Source organism: Carica papaya, chromosome 2, assembly GCF_054855325.1.
Source record: "Carica papaya isolate Zhongbai chromosome 2, ASM5485532v1, whole genome shotgun sequence".
NCBI lineage: Eukaryota > Viridiplantae > Streptophyta > Magnoliopsida > Brassicales > Caricaceae > Carica > Carica papaya.
Window position 1 is genome coordinate 2,509,808 of NC_142310.1, and position 23,809 is coordinate 2,533,616.

At 34.5% G+C, this 23,809-nt stretch overlaps 4 protein-coding genes across 10 annotated transcripts; 2 read left to right on the plus strand and 2 right to left on the minus strand.

The window, feature by feature from the left end:
- Positions 1-698: 698 nt before the first annotated feature.
- Positions 699-3,444, plus strand: LOC110807131 (uncharacterized). Its single transcript, XM_088212609.1, has 4 exons — positions 699-1,299; positions 1,421-1,866; positions 2,111-2,714; positions 2,830-3,444. The coding sequence occupies exons 1-4, from the start codon at positions 1,231-1,233 to the stop codon at positions 3,289-3,291; spliced, it is 1,581 nt and encodes a 526-aa protein (XP_088068735.1). The 5' UTR covers positions 699-1,230; the 3' UTR covers positions 3,292-3,444.
- LOC110807130 (protein IQ-DOMAIN 29-like) lies at positions 3,314-11,299 on the minus strand. Of its 5 annotated transcripts, none has more exons than XM_088212605.1 (9): positions 11,213-11,299; positions 11,045-11,086; positions 10,245-10,376; positions 9,787-10,062; positions 9,279-9,479; positions 8,994-9,074; positions 5,234-6,269; positions 4,550-4,621; positions 3,314-3,747 (listed from the first exon to the last, which is right to left on the minus strand). In XM_088212605.1, the coding sequence occupies exons 3-8, from the start codon at positions 10,329-10,331 to the stop codon at positions 4,590-4,592; spliced, it is 1,713 nt and encodes a 570-aa protein (XP_088068731.1). In that variant the 5' UTR covers positions 10,332-10,376; positions 11,045-11,086; positions 11,213-11,299; the 3' UTR covers positions 3,314-3,747; positions 4,550-4,589. The 5 variants fall into 5 exon arrangements, with proteins under 5 accessions (XP_088068731.1, XP_088068733.1, XP_088068730.1 ...); XM_088212607.1 differs by lacking the exon at positions 3,314-3,747 and adding an exon at positions 4,279-4,362; XM_088212604.1 differs by lacking the exon at positions 3,314-3,747 and having other exon boundaries at positions 4,279-4,621.
- Positions 11,300-14,157: 2,858 nt separating this feature from the next.
- Positions 14,158-17,825, plus strand: LOC110807110 (Leucine-rich repeat protein kinase family protein). 2 transcript variants are annotated; one of them, XM_022032137.2, is made up of 7 exons: positions 14,158-15,891; positions 16,015-16,148; positions 16,228-16,471; positions 16,553-16,746; positions 16,828-16,877; positions 16,967-17,075; positions 17,326-17,825. In XM_022032137.2, exons 1-7 carry the CDS (start codon positions 14,694-14,696, stop codon positions 17,557-17,559), a joined length of 2,163 nt encoding a protein of 720 aa, XP_021887829.2. In that variant the 5' UTR covers positions 14,158-14,693; the 3' UTR covers positions 17,560-17,825. The 2 variants fall into 2 exon arrangements, with proteins under 2 accessions (XP_021887829.2, XP_021887828.2); XM_022032136.2 differs by having other exon boundaries at positions 14,159-15,891; positions 16,964-17,075.
- A 116-nt stretch (positions 17,826-17,941) lies between these two features.
- LOC110807111 (ubiquitin-conjugating enzyme E2 2-like) lies at positions 17,942-23,245 on the minus strand. Of its 2 annotated transcripts, none has more exons than XM_088212611.1 (6): positions 23,044-23,245; positions 22,183-22,308; positions 22,033-22,058; positions 21,409-21,498; positions 18,955-19,043; positions 17,942-18,217 (listed from the first exon to the last, which is right to left on the minus strand). In XM_088212611.1, exons 2-6 carry the CDS (start codon positions 22,305-22,307, stop codon positions 18,089-18,091), a joined length of 459 nt encoding a protein of 152 aa, XP_088068737.1. In that variant the 5' UTR covers position 22,308; positions 23,044-23,245; the 3' UTR covers positions 17,942-18,088. The 2 variants fall into 2 exon arrangements, with proteins under 2 accessions (XP_088068737.1, XP_088068736.1); XM_088212610.1 differs by having other exon boundaries at positions 22,183-22,313; positions 23,044-23,244.
- Between the last annotated feature and the right edge of the window lie 564 nt (positions 23,246-23,809).

Here is a 23,809-nt window from a genome sequence, read left to right on the forward strand (position 1 = left end):
GCTACCTTACTTTACATCGATCCACCATTGAAGCTGATCTTAACACCATGATGATGGAAATATATATATCATCATCATCATCATCACAAGCTGTGTTTTTTTCCCTTTTATTATCTTTGGTTATGCTACGTATGTACTACGACGACGTCAGAATATAGGGTTGACAAAGTAGTATCAATTCAATCTCATATATATATATATATATATATATATATGTATATTCAACTTATTTATAAACTATATATTATGTATACAGATAACTATTTAATTAATTAGGGTACTTACAAAGTGGCTATTATGTTTGTATATATATATATATATATATATGTATAATTCAAAGCACAAGGATATATTGTTAAATATGCTTAGCCTTCAATACCTTGCCATCTCAATCCTAATTCAGTATCAAATATATATATATATATATATGTATATGTAATTTCTTAATCAAGGATTAATATGTATTTTTCGTTAAAAATTTGACATTTTTAGATTTTACAAAAAAAATTGTTGCAAGAATCTAGAAAATGCTTAAGATAATATAGGAAATACTGGTAGAGTTCATCATTACTCGTTGATGCTGAAATAATTTCTTTCAATAACATACACATACACACATATATGTACATATATATATATGTATATATATATCTTTATATATATAGAACTAGAAATAAAATGTTGTTTTCTCACCATTAATTAATGCAAAAGAAAATTTTAGTACTAACCATTGCCCTGAAATGGAGGACAACCTCCTCAGCCGTACCCAGATTTCAAATACGTATCTGTTTTCTTACCCTATCTAAAGTATCTGAAAATCAGTCAATTTCTAGCTTACACAATTTTGTAAAGCTCCCTTAGGCGTCACCATATATATATATATATATATATACTTTTCTATTTGGAATTTAAAAATTTTTTGTAATTTATCCTTGAAAAACTTTTGAAAATTAATATATCTTTTCTTACGAAGCGTAAAAGAAAATAATAACTTAATTGCTAACCGGATAGTTTGTCATTTCATCCACGACTCATTTATAAAATGTAGATTTAAATCGAAGTAAATCGAATTACGAACTGAAAAAAAGCTGAAATTTTTGAAAAAGAAGACCAAAAATTAGGACGTATATGACCAAACTGCCTACATTTTACCTATAAATTGATGACAAGCATGAGCTGTGAAGAAATTTACTCAGGTTAATTATCTTCCCATAACTAGCTTCAATCAAAATGCAGATCATCATCATTTTAGCAGCGATATTCTGTTTATTTGTATCTATAGATTACTCAGTAGGAGATGTAAGTAATTCCCACTTCCAACCTCACGGCTCCTTTCATCAACTTTCGTGTACATATAGATATATACACATCCGTATTGACATAGTGAAATTTTACTTTTGGTTTGCCTGGAATTTTCCAGTGGGTGAATCACGGACGCGATTTGACAAACAGGAGGCATGCTGGCGGAGAAGTGTTGCTCAACCCTTTTATGGTAAGAAACTTCTTAAGGCTAAGATGGAGATTCGAAGCTGGAAATGATATCTCTGCAACTCCGGCAGTGGTGAACGGAGTCGTGTACTTTCCATCGTGGAATGGGTTTTTGTACGCAGTGAATGCGTTCAATGGAGACCTTATATGGCGGCAGAACCTGAGCGAGATAACGGGACTGAGAGGGACGGGGTTGACGGTGAACGTGACGGTGTCAAGATCAACGCCCACGGTGAGTGGTGATAGGTTGATAGTTGGAATATATGGACCAGCTTTTGTGATTGCTGTTTCCCGATTCAATGGAAGGCTTCTTTGGTCAACGAAAATTGACGGTCGTCCTCGAGCTGTGATTACTGTATCTGGAACTGTTCACTCCGGGTAATTACCCTCTTGTTTTCTCTCTTCTGTTTGATGAGAATAAGCAATATATATTGTTCCAGTGGGACTAAATCAAAAGTATTCAGATACAAATGTACTGAAGATGCATAGCAAAACTAACTTGAACTGAAAATGGGTTTTGAAAATTCAGAAATACCAAATTATCGTCTTTAAATTTCCATGAACTATCTGCATTTTCTTTTCTCTAATGAAAAAACGTAAGTTAAATTTTTCTCGTTGGCAGGGCATTGTATGTGGGAGTGTCATCCCTAGAGGAGGAATTGCCCGCAGGTGAATGCTGCACATTTAGAGGCAGTGTAGTCAAACTAAACCTCCAAACAGGTGCAATCATCTGGCAAACCTACATGATTCCTGACAACGGAGGAAAACTGGGAGGATACCCAGGAGCAGGCGTGTGGGGCAGTAGCCCCGCCATTGACATTTCCAGGAGACACGTGTATGTTGCCACAGGCAACCTCTACATAGCTCCCAAAGACGTTCTGGAATGTCAAGAGAAGCAAAACAATCAAACAACAAGACCCACTCAGCCTGATCAATGTATTGGCCCTGATGTCAACTTCAACTCCATCCTAGCTATTGATCTTGATTCTGGGAGGATTCAATGGAACAGGCAATTGGGTGGCTACGATGTTTTTTATTTTGCTTGTTTAATTCCTAACAATCCTGATTGTCCTCCAGGACCCAACTTGAGTGCAGATTTTGGGGAGGCTCCTATGTTGCTTACCATCTCTGTTAATGGAACAACTCGTGATGCTGTGGCTGCTGTACAGAAGAGTGGATTTGTATGGTGTTTAGATCGTGACAATGGTAGAATTCTCTGGTCCAAGGTGAGGGATCACAACAAATCTATCTTAATTCTTTCTGTTATAATCGACTCAGACAAATCTCTTACTTAAACAATGTCAATAGCTTTACTATGACAAAAATATGTGAATTGTGCAGAAGGCAGGGCCGGGCGGAATTGAGGGAGGAGGACAATGGGGTGCTGCCACAGATGGGCGAAGGGTGTACACAAACATAGTCAACAGCAACCGTGAAAACTTCACCCTCAAACCAACGACCCAAACAACAACAGCTGGGGCATGGGTTGCTTTGGATGCTAATTCAGGGGCAATATTGTGGTCCACGGCCAACCCCAGCAACGACACTGCCCATGGCCCTGTGACGGTTGCCAATGGAGTACTATTTGCAGGGTCTGTAGCCCCAAATGGTCCTATTTATGCAATAGATACCAGCAACGGCAAGATTATTTGGGCCTACAACACTGGTGCAACTGTTTATGGGGGTGCCTCAGCCAACTACGGCTGCATTTACATTGGGCATGGATACAAGGTTGGCCCTGCTGCCCAGTTACATCCAACTTGGACTCCAGGAACCTCATTGTTTGCATTCTGTATTGTGTGAAGACTATGAAAGTTTACATAAATAAGGAAAGAAAGACATCAGAGATGTCTTTTATGGTTTTATTTATTCTGCATTAAGTGAAGACCCTATGAAGGTTTCTCATGTTAAAATTTACATAATACAAGGAAAGAAAGAGATCATATTTGTCTTTTATGCTTTTACTTATACTGGTAACTCCCTTTCATTATGAGTCTGTCCTCCCATCAGGTACTCCTGAACAACTCAAGATGTGGCCTAAATTGTGGAGCAAAATCAGCGTCATGTTATTCACCACATCAACCACGTTAGTCATGCTTCCTCAAAACAAAAGTTAATGTTAGTCATCAACCACACAGCATCAGTTCAGCTGGAAGTCGAAATTCAAAGGATTTGGGTGAACCACTGTCCAATCCAGATTGATAAAAACACAACCAAATCTGCTATGAAAAATCCATGAGATTCCTCCACAATCAACACCTAACCCAATAATTAAAAATGAGACAGCCGGTCGCATTTAAAATTTCAAGCATATCATAGATAAATGCTAAGTTTTTTGGGAATCATAATGCAAATAACCAGATAATCCCGGTGTATAGTTCAAAATGAGTAACCTTTCATATTTGAGTATCTTCTATATGAAAGCAAAGAAGTGCAAAACATAAATTTATACAGCAGACCTAAAAAAGAACCAACTCATTAAGTGAAAAGCCTAGATATATTTACTCACCTACATGCCCAAAGTACCAGGAAAACTAAAGAAAGCGGCTGTAGATGCCAACGACTGATTAGTTGACATAGCATCTAGTTATACAACTATCTTCTAATGAACATAAATAAAATTAAATTTGAAGACAAGCGTAGATATGTTTACTAATCTACATGCCCAAAGTACCAGGAAAATTGAAGAAAGCAGCTATAGATGCCAAAGATTAATTAGTTGACATAGCATCTAGTTATACAACTATCTTCTAATAAACATAAATAAAATTTGAAGATAATCACCATATATAGTTCAAAATGAGAAACCTTTCATATCTTAGTATCTTCTGTATGAAGGCAAAGAAGTACAAAACATAAATTTATACAGCAGACCTGAAAAAGAACCAACTCATTAAGTGAAAAGCCTAGATATATTTACTCACCTACATGCCCAAAGTACCAGGAAACTTAAAGAAAGCGGCTATAGATGCCAAAGACTTAGTTGATGTAGAATATAGTTATACAACAACTTTCTAATGAACATAAATAAAATTTGAAGATAAGTTGCATGTATTTTCACCTCTGAAGGAATGTTAAAAATTGCCTCTGCTACAGCGAAATCACCTCCTCCACTCAGCCCTGATTGTCTTATCTGAAAAATGTAAATTAAAAATGCTGGACAGTCAGAATGACAAACAAGCTTCCAATATTTTTAGTGCCCTCATCAGATTTACCAGTTCTATGTGGAGACAACCTCAATTCAGACGCGGAGGAAAAAACTAATCAACTTGAGGAAACACTACGCTTTCTAACCCATAGGGAAGGTTATTGACTTTCTAACCAAGAGTAAATACTTTGTACATGGGTGGAAAACCCCTTGGTGGCGTATACTTAATATATACTCTTTTTATCTCAAAAAAAAAAAAATTGTAGCGAAGGAGATTAATGCAAGATGATTTTCTGTCCCATCAAATATTCTAAGGTTAATATTCCAAGGCCTATAGCTCCAACATCATGCATACCATTTTCTCACAGTGAAATGAACTAAAAAAAGATTATGTATACATCTAAATGCAAAGAATTACATGCATATATCTATATGCATGCAAATGCAACTATCTGGTGTAACAACTAAACTCTTCCATATTAGTCTTTAGAAGATACCCAGAAAAATAAAAAGAATTATCATCTAGAGAAAAAATTGAAAAGCAGACAAATCCAGTAGAAAGATCAAGGTGCGTGAAAAACTTTATAATGCTCTTACCACAACCATCTCTAGAAGATGATAGTGATCTCTCACTGTTGATCAATCCTTTGCCAGAGCCTTGAACCAACCTCACAGCTCTTGGAGATGATGAACTGAATTTTCCATTGGCCAAAGATGGGAGAGAATGCCGCCGTGTTAAACCATTTTTCTCAAAACCATCTTCTGAAAACCTAGGGGAGTCTTGTCCTCTCAGCTTGGCCTTAGCAGATTCAGTTGGTGCCATATAACTAGGAACTTTCCGAGCGCTATGCAATCCACTGTCTTGATTATCCACCATCTTTGCGGGTAAAGAAGCTCTTCGTTCACTTGCTTGTGAGTTCTCATTGCTGATGCTATCACCTTTAGAGCATAACTCGGTATTTGTCCCTCTGATGCTTCCAATTTTACCAGTGATCTCGACAGTATGCAAGCCAATAGTGTGATTGTCATTTAACTCTTTCAATGAATTATCCGAAACTTCTAATTTCTTATCGGTCTCAACATCAGTCTGTTTTGCTGTTGCCACAATCATACCTTTCCTCTTCTCAGCAGATTCACCAGCAGCCTTCCCAGAAATATCTGAGACTGCAGATTTTGAAACACTCCTAAGACTATACTTTGGTTTCTCATTACTAACCTCAAATAAGTCAGAAGAAACTTCCCTTGTTGAATCTGTACTTTTTCTTGCATGTTGCTTAAGCTTGTAAGTGTCATTTTTAGGATGCTCGCGAACTGAATCTATGGGTTGTTCAGAAACCTTTCTCACATAGCGTTTAGGTTTTTCTTTCCCTGAAGTAGATTGATTTGGACTGCTTTCAGAATTCACACTGGACACCTTCCTAACACCTTGCTTCCGTCTTCCTGGTTGGGTTTCAACTGTCTTAGAATTTCCACTCTTTGTCTTGGAATTTGAACCAACATTCTTATTCACTGGCAAAGAAGGTTCCCAAAAGCGCAATCTTGTCCAACGTTGAAGCCATTCCCAGGCTGAGTTAGGTTCCCCTGGAGTGTATTGAAGCTGTAAAGGTAGTACAGTTGGTGCTGGAGCCAGAAACTGAAAGTGATGGATATACAAACATAATCACACGCTTAGTTTGGAAAACCAGAAAAGAAAAAAAATAATAACAGCATGCCATATAACATGACCTCCCTCCCTTGCGTGAAACTGTAAAGGAATCAGAATCACTTGGTGAGAAAAAGAAGGTTCTAGATAGTAGCTGGAAGGATGCATCAAACATTCATTATAACATGATTTCTACATATTTGGATATGCTATAAAATTTGCTTAATTGGTACAAAATCTCACGATATGTCACTGTCTCATAACATCTAGCTCCATCATGTATTATCTCTTACGATCAAGCAGCTACACAAGCATGTGCCATGCCATTTTGACTGAAATTTACTCCATCAAAAAGGGTAATGCAGAATGGATTTACTGAGATTTCCTAAATAGATCAGAAATTATATTTCTTTCAAATAAAAAATTAATGTGTTACTTAAGAGTCTACAATTATAAACTACTGCATATACATAGGAGTATCTTATTATAGTTTTAGCATTGATATCAATAAAGTACTCTATTGTTATTTGGAAAACATGTATAGGTGGGAAGACGTTGGAAATGTCATAGATACTACTACTACTCTGTAAATACATTGTACATGGGTGGCACCTACTTGGTGCCTATTAATATACTCTTACACTTTTTATTTTAAAAAAAAAAAATTGTTTGGAAAACATAGAAAGCACCATAAATATTTGTGTAAGCTCACTTTTGAGCACAGTCCAGTTATTCAATAAATAGTAGAGAATTTTCTCCATCATTCTGGTCTTGTGATGCAACAAACCTTAAGTATGATACTTAAAGATTCTGAAGTCTAATATCTAAGAAACTCTAAGTGATATGTCTAAGTGATGTTTTTATCCACAAAATTCTCAAGTAGACAAAATCCTTAACTTTTCCCACATCAAAGGGGCTCCTTTCAGGTATAAATGACCAAAGAAAATTGCTGACCATAAAGTAATTCACACACTGCATCTTGCAGATCCCAATGAATATCTAAATATCCTACAAAAATGATTAAAGATGTCTGTTGTGGTTTATTTCCAGGGAAAACAAAAGAAAGAAAGATGTTTGTTGTGGCAAAATTCCCTAAAAATCAGTTTCCAGACCTTTTAAGCATTTCCAGCCGGCAGAAGTATTGAAGGATGGGAGACAGTAGGGCTACAACAGGGCAATAAGAAATGTGGAAAGTTCATTTTGTTAGGAAGGTACCTTAAAAATTGATAGATGGGGACAGCAAGCCTCTTTTTTTGGGCCCTAGACAAGGAAAAAGCTTACCTAGGAACTAATCTCATTAAACCGGCATCCATATGAAGTATGCAGAAAACACCATAGCACAGCTGGATTTAATAGATTTTCCATAGAAAGATGTTTGGAAGAGGAAATGTCCTCCATCATTATCATTTTTGCTCGGGATGCTTCAATGGAAAGGATCCTCACCATCGAGACCTTAAAGAGAAGGAGATAAAAGTTCTTGTAAACAGGATGCAGAAAGGCCTTGCCGCACCCTTTTGCTGTGCTCTTGAACAAGGAGGCTTTAGCAATCATGGGAACAAATTGGGCAGTGGTTGGGATGTTGTTGATGAGCTTGGCACTTGCAATGGAACAGAGGTGGACACCATCAAGAAGAGGGATAGCTAATTCTACTGTATATTCCCCGGCTAACCTAGAGGTAGAGGGAGACAAGCACTTTTGAAGGGGAAAATAACCCCTTTCTATAGGGGTAGGGAATTTCGGCTTCAAAGTCTTTTTCTAAAACATGGTTTCAGACTTTCAAACCATTAGCCTATGCTTAAGTTGTCATAATAACTAGCAAATCTTTGTCTTGTTCCTAGTTATTTTTTAAAAAGAATAAAAAAGTGCGTCTCGTACCTAGTTATTATACTGGCAATAATCCCTCACCTCATACCCAGTAAATAATAAAACTATTTCTACTAAAAAAAGGCTATAGAAAGAGATAAACAGTTACCAGCACACAGATAAAGGTGTAATCTTTTACCCCCCAAAAAAATGAAGGCATAACCAAGTCATGATAATTTGTATTCCCTCTACCATAAGATCCATTAATATAATACGAGGTTAGATTTTTCCAACAGATACATCCTAAAATTTCAATTTCATCATGATCATCATTTTTATGTCAAACCTGCACTGTCACACAGCCCAAATTACAAAAGGATTTCTATATTCGCCAAACTAAATATCCAGGTATGAAAGCTAAGAATGGATCTGATAAGCATCAGAGAGCTAGCTTGACAAAGAATTTCAAAAAGTTGAGATCAATAAAAGTTGAGATCAATATACATATAGGATGGGATGCCATGTCTTGACAGATGAAGTGCTACAAATGGCAAGTCCTAACATCTAGAAATAGTGCAAGTTACGAATACAAGATTGTGAATCAAACTAAAACTAAGCTATCAACCAACATTAAACATTTAAATGCAATGAGTTGAATCCATATTAGAGAGCGAAAACAAATGTCCTACACAATTTCTTTTTTTTTTTTTTGAAATATCAATATCCTACACAAATTTTTGGAATGAAGTAACCTATTGTCATAGCATTAAACAGGAAGCATACTATAAGACTAAAATATCCTGGATTCTTTTACAACACAGATGAAAGATGAATTAGTTATCAGGAAGAGCCCCCCTATAAGGAGATTCTTGCATATGCATCTGTGCCAAGAAAGGAAAAGGCAGCTCATACCTTCTGAACAATGGCATATTTTGACAGCTTCTGCATTTGAGCATTCACATTCGCACCAAAAGGTTCAGAGCATTTACCAGCCTGGTAAAGGAACAAGAAAAAAAAAATCATCACTAAAAAGATGGGAGGAAAAAAAGTACATGAAAAACACAAAAAGCCAAAAACAACCATTTGAGAATTGACACCATCTGTACCATTCCCCACCCCTGGTTCCAAATCACTCCCATCAATTGAAAAACACAATTGAAGAGCTAAGGATCAGGTATCAGTGACCGGAAAAACTACCTGAAGTATTCCTGGATATTTTCTCTGGATCTCATTCCCAACATCTGAAGATCTGACCTTTCTACCTCGGGCAATTGCCTGAAACTTAACAATTCCCCAGATGCAGAATAACGTGGCAACAGCTTGTCTTCTAACCAAGTGACCACGAATAACAGCTTGCAGCCTTATGATACCCTTAAGAGTTTTAAATGCCCTACGAGCCTTTAAAATGATATGCCATTATTAGTGAAATACAAATGGAACAAAAAAGAAAAAGCACCACATATTTTGACGATTAAGAGAAGTATTATAAGGCTAAGGGAAAATGACCTCACATAACACTTCAAAGTGAAGTGAAAACCTGAAGCCACTATCCAAATAATTTTACCTTCAAAAAAGTTACATTTACTTCTCTTTGCAGAATTAACTAAAGATCAAAATCATAAATTCTTTAGCCCTTGCAGTTGCACCAGGTTCTGATTCATAAAAGCCCAAAACAGCAATAAGTCTTACAGCAAGAGGAAATTACCTGATGACCTCTAAAAGTAGCCTGCACTTTTCTTGCAGCTTGCTCATGCTTGGTACTCTCATAATCTTCTGGTGGACCCGAATTTATGTTCAGTTGATCATCTTCATTCTCTTTTGAGGACAAAGGATTTAAATGATCATTTGATAATTTGACAGTCATCCCCTTGTCTGAATCCACCACATCTCTTGCACTCGTCCCAGGAATTTGGGCTGAAACCAATGGAGGATCCACCATTACATGTGATGCGATCAGTGACTCCTCTTCATTTGCAGAATCCTTCATATGAATAATCAAATCACCAATTAAAAATTCACAGTTCCCAAAAATTGAACATCAGTTAAACAGGCAAAGCCCTATAATGATGCTTTGTCAGAGAAAAAGTATATATCTTCTACAATATTCTCTGATAAATAAAACTTAATGCACCTATATTTGGTAAGAAGTTTATGTTTTCTCACCAATTTTGCTCTTCCTTTTGACAAATTTGACTTTGATGACTTCTTCCCAAGTAGGGTCCTGATCCATTTTCCAGGGGTCTTTCCCATCTCAGCAAGACAATAAATAAGACCCCAGGTACTTGAATTAGAAACCTGCTTTTATACATAAAACATTTAACATCATGTAGTGCCAGCACAATTTACAAGAAAATAAACATTCTTAGCACATAGTAATAGGACCCCAAACTTAAATCTTATACCTTATATTGCAGCATTAAAGGAGTTATTACAAACTATGCCAGAATAGCTAACTTATTTGCCAATGTCTTTAAAAATCTCAAATCAAGATATTTTTAGTAGCGTTCTGAGTGTCAAACCCAACTTATGAACCTTATACTCCATCTCGACAATTGCTGCAGCACAAGAGAGGCTGCTTAAGCACCACTAAAATGAAAAATCAAATTCATTTTGGACACACTGAACCAGAAAATGAGCAGCATTGTAGCCGTGAAAAACGTAGACACCAACTTCATCATCGTAACAGCAACGAAAATGAATAGCAATGGGGAAGCTACGAGAAAAACCATCACTAACACCAAGCCGCAATGCGAAACCAACTCCAGCAAAATAAAAAGTTATAAAGAAATAAAAAAAGAAAGAGCCGGTTCAAGAGAAGAAAAGCAGCTAAAATCAGAGAATACCAGTAAACAAGTAAATACGCGAAGCGTGATAGAGATCTAATCCGTACTATATGAACGCATGAACTCTTCAACGCGAAAGGATTACAAAAATGAGATAAAATCAAGTTGAGATATTCTTACCTGAAGAAGCAGTCCTTTGAAAACCCTAATAGGCCGCCTTCACTGCATAACAAATAAAATTTCAAAAAAGAAATGAACAACCACTGTCCAGGACTGTTAACATCTCATTGTTTATCAACTGCAGAAGAGATAAAGAGTGTTGGAGAACTTTACTTCCTCGCTCCTTACCTTTGTCTTTGTTCCACTGGTAGCAGAGCGTGAAGATCTGAGAGGTTGAGTGAGAGGGACTGGAGTCTCTTGGAGAGGAGGAAGAAGGGTTAAAAAGGGAAAGAAGATAAATATCTCTTAAACGGCGCCGTTGAGAAACTAACGTTCTGGGCCTGAGGCCTTTAAAAGCGGGCCCATTTCTGCTCCCCGTAAGATTCAACATTTAAATAAAAACGGCCCCTCGTCCGGTGGGTTCGGTTGAGGATATTTTAGTTTTATCCTTTTTTTCTTAAATGAAAATATTTTGGTTATTATTCAAAATTTTATTATATAATAAAAAAAATATTCCACACAAAAAATGTAGTCAAATTTCAGTCTAAATAAAATTATATTAAATTAAATAATCTAAATCTAATTAAATTAAATAAAATTTGACTTATTTCTCGATCTAAACAAATAAATAAACGATTTATTTTAATTCGAATTATGTAAAATTTATTTAAAAACTTTTATTTTAATAATTGAAAAAAATAATAAAAAAATTTGAGTTGATATAAAATTTTATGTGAAATTAAAAAATATATATATTCAGAAAATAAAGTGAAAAAAATATATTACAGATTTAATTAAAATTAATAAAATTTAAACAATATTTTCTTTAATTAAATACTGCGGAAGGCAGTGTCCGGTTAATGAGGACAACCCTGATTTGACCCGCCACTCATTTAATTATTATCCTCCTAACTAACTTAATCATCATTATAATATCATACCAAACTGCAATTATTATAAAAATATGGTCCAAATGCTCACCCAAGTGGGAATACATATTTATATATATATATATATATATATATATATATATATATACACACAAAAACAAAACACCATTAGTTAATAAAAAAAAATTATTTTAAAATTATAAATTTAAATTTTATTATAGAACTATACTAATTTAATTAAATTAAAAAGTCACCTAATTAAATTAAATATCAATAAATTTTATATTTTTAAATAAAAATAATATTTTATAAAATATGGTCCAAATACTCATCTAAATGAAGATATATAAAATAAACTTATATACATATATAGATATCATGACATTATAAATATTAAGATTTTCGTATTATATTTAAAATTTATGAATTTAAATTTTACTAGTAAATAGTATATTTATATAATTATAATAATTAAATTATATTAAAACCTACTAAATTAAGCTAAATATCATTAAACTTATTACACTTTAAAACAATATATATATAATCACTTAGATTAAAAACTTAATCTATCATTGTTTATTTATAATGTATATATATATGTGTGTGTGTGTGTAGATGGTGACTAAATCAAGGTCTTTTATACTATAATTGTGCATGTATGTATGTATATGTATGTATATATATATATATATAATATATATGGTAAGAGATTATTGTAGGCTTAACAAGAAGATCTTAATTGGCTATATGTGCCAAAAGCAAACCCCTTCCTATAACACAAGATTAAATAAACTATCAAATTAATTCATGTGATCCAACAAATGCGACGACTTTTGTGTTATCATTTTCCATTTTTTGATTACCCATTTTCAATGCAATGCCATATGCAAAAGCCTTATATAAAATTGTAGATATCGTTTTCATATCGAGTTAACAGTAATTAATTTATAATATTTAATAATTAATTTATTAATAAAATTATACGATCAATTAAATTTTAGTATCAACAAATTTATTATATTTTTAGTTTTAATAAAAATATAAAATTTATCATTTTATATAAGTATTATGAATCAGTAATGATCAACTTATATCGTTTGATTTAATAAAATTCATTAGTAAATTTTTACTAGTGAATTAGTGAAACTGTAATATTTTTAGATAAAATGAACATTTTAAACAATCAAATATTGTTAGTCCCGATATAGATATAATAAATTATTCATTTAAACTTTTAATGATATATATATATATATAGTAATGATGTGTGTATTATTGTGGTGTGTGTTTGTGAGTGTGAAAAGCCCTTTTGCTTTTACTTTTTACTCTTTTGTGTGTACTTGGTGAGCAAAGATTCCTAAAAGATTAGGAATTATATCACAAAGAATTAAAATCAATTATGCTCCCACTTAAAATTATATAATAGAGGATTAGGTGAAACTAACACCTCAAAAAAAGCTTTTAATTATTTCCCAACTCGTCACCGACAAATAATCCAAACCCTTAATCCAATCTCGAGCCTTTAAACTTTTCTTAATTGAACATATTTTTGGGTTAATTATTCTAAATTAAAATTACTCTTTTTAATCTTAAATTAGTTTAATCTTTCAAAAAATAGAAATTTATTAAAGATTTTTTTTTTTTAAAAAAAAAGCATACACTCCCACGTAGTGCCAGCCGCCACCATTTGAATGTGTCGAGTCATCTTTTTCAAACATGGAATTTCAGGCCTGGCATTGCCCGGTGGCTTTCCTTTTCTGGGTTCCACCTATTTTAATGAATATAAAATATTATTATTTAAATTTTTGCTTATTTGAAATTTTTAAACACGACCCAATAATATAAATTAGTTTTAAAATATATATTTTATTTTTTAAAAACTTAGATTAACAGTTAAATATAGTGGAAAGTTATTTATAAATTCGATTAAAATCACTTATATGTATTAAAAAATTATATAAATAGAAAATAAAAAAAACGCGGGGACCAAAAGAGCACGTGGGTTATCTGGATTGCACCGCGGAGGCTCACGTGCTCATAGCACGTGCCTATTGCTGGGATACTCGAGGGTCCACAGTAACAAGCGTGGTCAACACCGGAGAGCTTGTAATCTCTGCTGTTCGATTCCGGTGAAGCCAAAAAGTTGACTTTGACTAGTCTGCTTTCTCTTCCCAAACCTGTCTTGTAATTTGATACTGTAGTTCACGTAGTACGCTATTAGGATTTCATAAAGCCATTTAGCACTTTCCTATTTTGTCCTGCATGTTGCTGCTGCTTCACTTTTAATGGAAAATTTTCACTGTGAGGCTGATCGGATCTATTGACTCTCTTCTCTGAAATGGCTTCTTCTCTTCTTCAACAAATGGTCTTATTTTTTGTATGATCTTGCTCACTTCCTCAGTTCTTGACCTTCCGTCACTTTCCCTGGAAAGTTATTTTTTTCTGTTAGTTTATTGTTTAGGCACTCAGACCAAGATATCTTGAACTCTAAAAATTCTGCTCCCTGTAAAGTTCTTTATTTCCTGCTGCTTTTTCTTGTATCCACCTAACCCCTTTTTTTTTTTTTTTTTCAGTTTCTCTTCGCTTAAAGTTTTATGCTTTCTTTCTTTTTTAATCTCTGATGAACAGAGGAAGCATTAATGGCTACTTTGTTCATAAATGGTATTAGGTGAAATTCTTGTCCTTTGTGCTAAACATTCATTTCTTTTTCACTGAACCTGCTTTAATCTGAAAGATACCAATATTACTGTATTTCATTCTCCTTTGAAGTTAAATCAATGGAGGTTTCATGGAGTTTCTTGGTTTCTTCTCTGGTTTTCACTCTGTTAGTTCCAGCTTCAACAGGGCAACTGAGCCCTACTGAAATCAGAATCCTTTTCCAAGTTCAAAAGCTTGTTGAATATCCTCAACCTCTTCAGGGATGGAACAACTGGACCAACTTCTGCTACCTTCCTTACTCTCCTTCTCTCAAGATTGTCTGCACAGATAACCACGTTACAGAGTTGAGTATCACTGGAAACAAGACTTCCCCTAGACTGTCTGATAAGTTCTCCATTGATGCCTTCTTCACCACCCTCACAAAGCTTTCCAGCTTGAAGGTATTATCTCTGGTTTCCTTAGGATTATGGGGTCCTTTACCAGCAAAGATCAACAGGTTTAGGTCACTTGAAGTTCTTAATATCAGCTCAAATTTCATCCATGGTGAGATTCCCCCACAAATTGGTTCCTTCAAGAGCCTAAAAAGCCTTGTTTTGGCTGATAACTTGTTTAATGGCAGTGTCCCAGATCTTCAAGGTTTGTCACTTTTACAAGAGCTAAACTTGGGTGGTAATCATCTGGGTCCTGAGCTTCCCTTGCTGACCCACAATCTTGTGATTCTCAATTTGAGAAACAATTCTTTTAGATCTGAAATTCCTTCACAGTTCAAGAACTTTAATCAGCTACAGCACCTAGACATCTCTTTGAACAAGTTTATAGGGCCAATCCCATCTTTCATCTTCTCTTCGCCTTCAATTCAATATCTGAATTTAGCCAAGAATCAATTGAATGGAGCTTTACCAGGAAACATATTTTGCAGTTCCAAGCTTCTATTTTTAGACATTTCCAGCAACCTTCTTACAGGAAAATTGCCTTCTTGCTTTTCTTCAAAGTCTTCAAATCGAACAGTGATTAGTTCATGGAATTGCTTGTCAAATGTCAACTCAAAGAACCAGCATCCACATTCTTTTTGCCAGAAAGAAGCCCTGGCTGTCAAGCCTCCTATTGAAACCCAGGGGGAGTCCAGCTCCACCGTCAAACTAGGCCTGATACTGGGTATAATTGGAGGTGTTGTTGGCACTGTGGTTCTTCTTGGATTGTTGATTTTAATCGTTGTCAGAAGATCAGACAAGAATAGAACTAAACTGAACAAGTTTAACAGATCTGTTCCAGATAAAATCCCTGTCCGTAGCTCCCCAAAACCCGTTCTTGACACAAGTAAGCCACCTTTCTTCTCTTAGGATATTTTAAAGTTCATTTTTTGAGATCAACCACTTACTCAAGTGTCCCACAGAAAGGGTTTGGAAGGATTAATCTATATGGGTTTTGTATGTACTGCAGGGCGTGTGCCCCACACAATGAGATCAGCAGTAATTGGCCTACCACCATATCGAGTTTTCACTATCGACGAAATCGAGGATGCTACCAACAACTTTGAACCAGAAAATTTGGTGAGGGAAGAGACCCAGGGACAGGTAAAAGATCCGATGATTGCTGTATAAATCACAAAGTGACCTATACAGTAAGGCATTTGCTTCATTTCAATGCTTACAGGTGTATAAAGGTTGGCTAAGAGATGGAACAATGGTGATGGTGAAGTGTGTAAATTTGAAGCAGAAGAATTTGCCTCAAACCATGGTGCAGCAAATGGAAGTATTATCAAAACTGAGGCATCTTCATTTGGTCAGTGTTCTTGGCCACTGCATCGTCACTTACCAGGACCACCCTCATACACCCACCACAATCTTTGTTGTTCTTGAACATATATCCAATGGATCACTACAAGACTATCTTGCTGGTAATAAAGCAAATTACTCCAGAAAGTTTCAATATTTTTTCAAGCTTTGTGCGATAGTAATTTTGATGTTTGGTTTGGCAGACTGGAGGAAGAAGGAGATCCTGAAATGGCCCCAGAGAATGGCAATAACCATTGGGGTTGCAAGGGGGATTCAGTTCTTGCACACAGGAGTGTCACCTGGGATTTTCGGAAATGATTTGAATATCGAAAAGATTTTGTTGGACGAGAGCCTTACTGCAAAAATTAGCGGCTGTAACATTCCCTTGCCATCTAAGGTATGAAGTGGCTATAAATCTTCACTTTATACAGGTTACTCAAGGCAGTCCTTTTATGTTGTTTGGTTTCAAATTTTGCAGACAGGCTCTGAAAGCCCACTTTCCAGACTGAACATGACCAATCATGGGAGGTATGCCATATCTTTTCCATCTTCTCTTCTCCTCCATGTCTTCAAATATACGAGCTAACAGATATCGTTGACATTTTTGTATGCAGCAGCGAGGGCGGAGAAAAGGAAGATGTTTATCAGTTTGGGTTGATCCTCCTTCAGGTTATAACAGGAAAACTGATTGCTTCTGCTACAGAATTGGATGAGCTTAAACTTCAGGTTAACTGTTTGCTTGTTTCTGTTACTAATAGTTTTTTTAATTTGATTGATATATTTTGTTAAATATTACAGCTTTATATATATATATATATATAGATTTTCTAAAATAAAAAATGAAATAGACAAGTAATTACAGATGTGTAACTTACCCTTACACTAAGATTTACTTCCTCTTTTTAACAGTTTCTTAATCAAGAATGAACTTCAGCATCTTTTCCAATTGTAACTGATAATCTGATCTAATTCACAGCTGGAAATAAGCTTAGCCGAAGGACCATCTAAATTACGGAGTGTCACAGATCCCTCCGTCAAGGGAACTTACGCGTATGAATCGCTAAGAACTGCAGTTGAATTCACCATCAACTGTCTCTGCAAAGATCCAAGCAAGCGTCCTTCGATAGAAGATGTTATTTGGAATTTGCAGTACACAATTCAAGTTCAGGACGGATGGACTAGTAGTGGAAACCTCGGTACACAAATGTGAATGTTTTTATTCAATCTTTACATACCCAACAGGTCTTCAAAGGTCTCTTTTGTATCATAGTTGATTTACACATTAACTTCCGTAATAAAACTTTGTATCTCAAATAATCATTTTCTTGTAATTGTAAGTATGTAGTTCATTACTCGTCCACAGAGCCTAGATTTTGCATTTTGGCAAAACCACTGGGATTCTTTCTTCCCCTTTGTCCTGTTTGGGCCAATTTTGTACTCAAATGACTGAAGGAAATGGATCTCGATTATGCACCACCATCGGACTCGCGGCCATGTTCTAATCCAACCATCTATTGAATCCATTGATCCCCAAAATCATTCCATCATTATTAGATTTACCCTAATTGCCCGATACTGTCGAAGCAAAAATATTGACAAACTGCGAATAAGCAGGTACAGCAAACATTTTGATATAAGAGGCCCAACCGTCCTAATAAAAGCAGCGAAGCATATCAAGTCAAAAGAGTTTCAACATAATGTGCAAGTTACATTGTTATTCAGACAGGCTATTGGACAAATCAATCAGCAGTCCAACTCTGCTCAACAATTTCGCGGACTCTCCGATTGTATTCACGCTTGTTCTCGCTAAACATTCTTGCAGCCTCTGAATTTGCAGGAGAGTTTGGATTCGGGTCACAGAGCAAGGACTGCAAATAAAGGCATCATTACCACGTGCAGTTATTCCAATTTTTTTTGAAATAAAAAATACAATTATTTCAATCTCTACATAAAGCATGCAAAGCTTGAGACAACTGGAAATACAAAGAGCAAGGTACTTAAAAACTATGTCTTAATTGTTTGAGGAATCCATTTTCTATCTTCTACAGTGCAATTAGGATTCAACATTATATCATACCGATAATCAACCCAACTAGATGGCCAGAAATGAAAGCTAGAGCATTACTAAACCAGAGTTTCAGTGCTATCCAAAATCTCTGGTCTGCCGGTTATACATGAGAAACACAAAGGCAATGAGACTTGGTAAGTGATTAGCTGCATGCCTCAAGGTGAACGATGAGAGTATTTAAGTTGGGAATAGATTGGAGAAAAAGAATCACAAGGTTATTAGAAATAATTGAGCCTATAATGAATTAATAACCACATGTAACTTGTCAACTACACTCTCATCATGAAGGCTTGGGTCCAAGCCACCCAGAGCTATGCGATTAGTTTAATCGGGTTCTTAGCAAAACAAAGAAACCAGTTACTTCTTCGCAGCACTTCCAGAAAGTGGGGGCAGAAACAAAAGGATGATGTAGGTGGTTTTTACCACAAATTTTCTATAAAAAATTTCTGATATCTAATCTCAGTAATAAAAAAAATTCCTTATAGGAATTTCTATACCTACTTTCAGTAATAAAAAATTCACTAAATAGTTAAGTACCTGGATCGATGTGAGTATAGCTGCAACATCATATATTGGACTCCATTGATTTTGTAGAATGTCCAGACAAATGCTTCCATCTGCATAAACTGGAGGACAGGAAAGGAAAATACAGTAGCTCAGAATCAGAAACTAAAACTAGCATCATCTTATCTTGCAAGCAAAATGGATAATAGTGAGCCAAATACATATACCAACCATGGCTGGGAATTTGTTTTCAGGGGTTACAAATGGGGCATGTCAACTTAAAAGTACAACACAACTACAATAACCTGAATAGAACATAATTAACCAATCATAGTAATCCTCAACCCGAAAGTTATATCAAATGAATATGTTAGACAATATAATACTGCTAAACTACTTAATTAAGCATATCATACTAAACCAAAAAAGAAAAAAATATGATTTAGTTAAACATGTTACTCATAAAAACAACCTGAATACTTTTATTAATAAGTAGGTGATTAGATTGTTCTGTCGGTATTGCTTTTATTTTTCACTAAAAATTACTAAGCAAAAAGAAATTATTTATACTTTGTTACCAGACCAATTTTTCCTATTGACTTTATGTTATCTTATCTCATACCATTCAGAGTTCACCATCACAAATCTTAACTATTGTATATACCATTCATATTAAAAAAAGAAAAAAAAAACTCACTAAATCATACAGAAGAAGTTTACAATATTAAGACATGTTGCCTTGGGGAACATAATGTGATCAAGTGAGCACTCAGCAATCAGTACAAAGAAATACATCAATCAATTCCTGTCTGAATTAAGTGGATCAAATTATTATCATGCCATTTTCAAGTTAATCCATCTATAACCTTGTTTCAGGAGATATGAAGAGAATGAAAATGATGGAAGTTTTTTTTTGAAATATAGAAAAGAATGGAAAATATAAAAGGTTAACAATTTAACCTCGTCTCGGAGAATATTAAATAACCTCATTTGAGAGAAGCTAATAATAGATCAGAAAAGATTCGGCCAAATGCTCCCGCTACCTTTCTAAATTCCACAATTATTCTCCCAAATTAGATAGAGAATAAATAGAAAGTTAATGTAAGTTATACGTTGTCCTTTTATGATCAATTTACTCTCAGTGTTTTCTTTAAACCCAACTATTCCCTGTAACAGCGAGAAGAATATTATTGTCCACTAAACCATAATAACTACCTGTTCGCCTTCCCATCCACCTCTAATCCAAATAAGAAATAACATTTTACTTTAATCTCCTCTTTACTCTTTCCAAGACAAAGTAACATATTTTCCCTTCTAGCAATTTGGATCACATAAAGGATGGGATTCAAACTACAATAACATAACTTCAAATGCAAAGCCTTCTCCCAATCCAGGCTTATGTAGAAGGTATCCTGCCTGTACCATCCCCAGTTAATATATGTTTTGATCATGTTTATTTGAAATATTTGGCTATTTAATGGCAACCAATTTTAAAACTTGGAAGTCTTGGTATTTAAGTAGTTAATTTCATTTTGAATATTTGAACTAAAGTGGTGACTATTCAACTTTAGCGGCGGTCCAATACTTAATATGTTTAAAAAATCTCAAGTACAAATGTTTTCTTCAGATAAAAAGGACTTAAAAAAAAGAAAACAAATCAAAGCCAGTTGAACATAAAATCCTTGTTTGGGAAATAGGGCAAAGTTTTATCCCTTTTCGAGGATGAGAACAAGGCTTTTCCTCATTCAAGAAACAGGAAAATGATAATAACTATTCTCCTATGCAGGAAACAGAGATAGGGAATGTGATTTTTCTCCTCTGAACCTACCCTCTAGCCTTCCTGTCCCTGAGATAGTACTATCCCCACCCTTTCTATGTTTTTTATTTCAAAATAATAATAATAAAAATACTATCCCCACCCTGTTTGTAGATTAGAAAAAAAAATGTACCAATCTCCAATGACGGCAATGACTCTCCATTGATGGTATTTTTATTGCTTAAAAACATTTTAGTATTACCAATTCAAAAATACTAGTTAAGTTTTAAATGTTCAAGAAGCTTTCTATTTAAAACAATTATTGATCGGGGAAAAGAATCCACCATAACAAGTATTACCCAATAGGGTTGGTGCAAATTACCATCCCTACCCATTGCCAGTCCTAACCCTATTCCATTCCCTTCCTTATTTCCTTCCATAATTACTCTACCCCCCTCCTTGCCCAAATAATTATGAAGTTTAATGGGCAGGTCATGTAAAGAAACGGCACCTTATCCACCATAAACCCAATGTGAACCCACCTGATAACCAACTGTGAACAAGTAGGATATATGTCAAATCTTAACTCATATTTTTTATAGCCAAAATTTAATCCATTTTTTACATCTTAAAAGCTCAGCCATACTGCAGGAGCAAATAGAAAGCATCAATTACTGAAAATGCTCATAACATCTTTTCCTTAGAAAAAAGAATTCTTATATGAAACTTACTGTTAGGGTGGAACATCCGAGAAACAAAATGGACAGTTGGCGGTTTATTTGGATAATCTTCCGTAAACTGAAGTGTCAATTTGAACGTACCTGAAGGATTAAAATTATCATAGGATACTTGAGTCTAAACAAGGAAACATATACAAGTATTTCTACAATTGATCATCTATACTTCAATTCTAGTCTTTATTATGACAGAGCAGTAATCAGCATAATAAGAAAACCATTGAAATCTCTCCCAACGGGTCCCCCAGTTACGTAAAATTCTCATGCAGAAAAGAAATATATGTTCCTCTATGAATATGAAGAACCATTTTTGTAAGATATTGTAGTGAAATCTCGTATACTAATATAAAAACTAATAAGTTAATATAAAATAAGATCTAATAAGTTTTTATTTCAATGCGGAATGAAAAGGACAACATATAGGATAGGTAGAAGAAGTTATGATACTTGGCTTGACTCATGAATCGAAACTCGAGATGTAAAAGAATATACCAATCCTAACAAGAATAAGATTACGATACCCTCCAAACATACATGGCTCACAAATTGCAGAACATAAAAATGAAAACATTACACTACATATTGTGCCCGTAGATAATGAACAGAAGTTGTTCTTACCTCCATCCCATGGGGTGTCATCAGGCCTGTAAGTTAATAATAAAAGGTGTAAGTAACATTCTGCTGGATCCTTATAAACCATCTGAGCATAAAATTCAACAAATATAAAGAACAAAGATATATCCAATATGATTTTCACTCTCCACATACCCAAATATAACTGCATTCCAGAGCATAATATTAGAGTCTTGAGGAGCACCACTAATTCCAGCAGGCGGGTCTTGCTGCAACCTCTTAAAATCTCTCATCAATCTCTTCCTTGCAGGAGTCGACATCCTTCACTTTCGTATATGTTCAACACGAGCCCAAAACAATAATAAACCAATCAGTACAGTCACATGCAAGCCTATGCGCATAGCACATGGTCAAAGATGAACGAATTAAAGTAAAATGAAATTGGAGGGACGTCTTGTTAAGTCGTTATAGAGAGAACAAGATTTAACACAAGAAGTAGTATTAGGTTGAAGTTCTGTAAGACAAGAAGTTGAAAGAACCCAATTGTAATTAGCCAACCTCTCATGGAGCCTAGATCAGCAGGTTGACAACTATAATGGAACAAAATACTGAGGGATGGGGAACAATATAATTGACGACACAAAGAAGTAAAAAATCTTGACCCCTAAAGAGAGTATACGAATTCATGCCTTTACTTTTGCCTCAATGCTCTAAGAGCAGATAACAAGGATTCGGTGCCAAACAATAAACGTATAAGCAACAATATGATTGCGAAACTGATTGGAGGAGATAACCAACAGTAAAAGCACTCTTCAAATTAAACCTAAAAGCAACAGAACTTGAAACCATAATTAAATTCTTGACGAAAAATCATAACCCTAGATCCATTTGAAAATGAACAAACCAGAAGCCTCTTTACATGTTTCGCAAGGAAAAGATAGGGTTCCACCATATACGATTCCAATAAACATAAATCGGAGAGCATGAACAAAAAATGATTCCCCAGTGCTAAAACGAAGAGAACAAAACAGCACCAGCGTAAGAGAGAATTCTCACCTGAAAATAAACGCAAACGAGTAGCTTCGACTCGGAAAAACTTTTATCGGCGCCCCAAGTTTTCTCAGGAAACAATCACGAAGAAAGAAAATATCAGAGAAGCATTATACCGAAATCAATCGCGAGTAGAGAGGAATTTTATTCTACTTCAAGAGATTATAGAGAAGGAAGGAGCCCGGGTGGACGTGGCTCAGGTCAGCCGACTCACACATATATATATATATATGTAACAAAAATTATATAATATATGTTTAATTAACATTATATTATATGAATAAAAAATGTATATTACCTTCCAAAAAATTAAATATGTATTAATATAATATAATAAGAATATGATATATATATATATATATAAATATTAAAATTCCAGTTGCAATCTTCTGTTTTATGCTTTATTTGCAAATTGCATGGCTGTCTTTATCCCCTATATTTATATAATATTAAAAATCATTTTAAAATAATATAATTTTTTTTCCTAAATTTTTTTTTTCGATTTTCAGTATAAAAATTAATTTAAAAATAAAAATTTGTCATAATAAAAAGTATTTACTAAAATATAAAGTGTAAATAATAGGGAATAAAGACGTTATTGTGTGACCCCTGCGTTATTTCACGAAGAAGTTGTGGGACAAATACATCCTTTAAAATTTAAACTACAAATATTTTAATTTTTATATTATAAAATTCAATTAAATAAAATTTTAGTCTAATTTTGTAACTTAAAAAAAAATTAAATTATAAATTAAGTGCGAAAACGAAATAT

Excerpts from the sequence above, each read along its gene's own strand:
- LOC110807131 (XM_088212609.1), top strand. The coding sequence starts at position 1,231 with ATGCAGATCATCATCATTTTAGCAGCGATATTCTGTTTATTTGTATCT. Across the intron at positions 1,300-1,420 it reads TAGATTACTCAGTAGGAGAT|TGGGTGAATCACGGACGCGA; the intron begins GTAAGTAATTCC and ends GGAATTTTCCAG. Across the intron at positions 1,867-2,110 it reads TCTGGAACTGTTCACTCCGG|GGCATTGTATGTGGGAGTGT; the intron begins GTAATTACCCTC and ends TCTCGTTGGCAG.
- LOC110807110 (XM_022032136.2), top strand. The coding sequence starts at position 14,694 with ATGGAGGTTTCATGGAGTTTCTTGGTTTCTTCTCTGGTTTTCACTCTG. Across the intron at positions 16,149-16,227 it reads GGGAAGAGACCCAGGGACAG|GTGTATAAAGGTTGGCTAAG; the intron begins GTAAAAGATCCG and ends CAATGCTTACAG. Across the intron at positions 16,878-16,963 it reads AACATGACCAATCATGGGAG|CAGCGAGGGCGGAGAAAAGG; the intron begins GTATGCCATATC and ends TTTTGTATGCAG.
- LOC110807130 (XM_088212605.1), bottom strand. The coding sequence starts at position 10,331 with ATGGGAAAGACCCCTGGAAAATGGATCAGGACCCTACTTGGGAAGAAG. Across the intron at positions 10,063-10,244 it reads CAAAAGGAAGAGCAAAATTG|GATTCTGCAAATGAAGAGGA; the intron begins GTGAGAAAACAT and ends ATTCATATGAAG. Across the intron at positions 4,622-5,233 it reads ATCTTCTAGAGATGGTTGTG|ATAAGACAATCAGGGCTGAG; the intron begins GTAAGAGCATTA and ends TACATTTTTCAG.
- LOC110807111 (XM_088212611.1), bottom strand. The coding sequence starts at position 22,307 with ATGTCGACTCCTGCAAGGAAGAGATTGATGAGAGATTTTAAGAGGTTG. Across the intron at positions 22,059-22,182 it reads TGGAATGCAGTTATATTTGG|GCCTGATGACACCCCATGGG; the intron begins GTATGTGGAGAG and ends ATTAACTTACAG. Across the intron at positions 19,044-21,408 it reads TCGGATGTTCCACCCTAACA|TTTATGCAGATGGAAGCATT; the intron begins GTAAGTTTCATA and ends CCTGTCCTCCAG.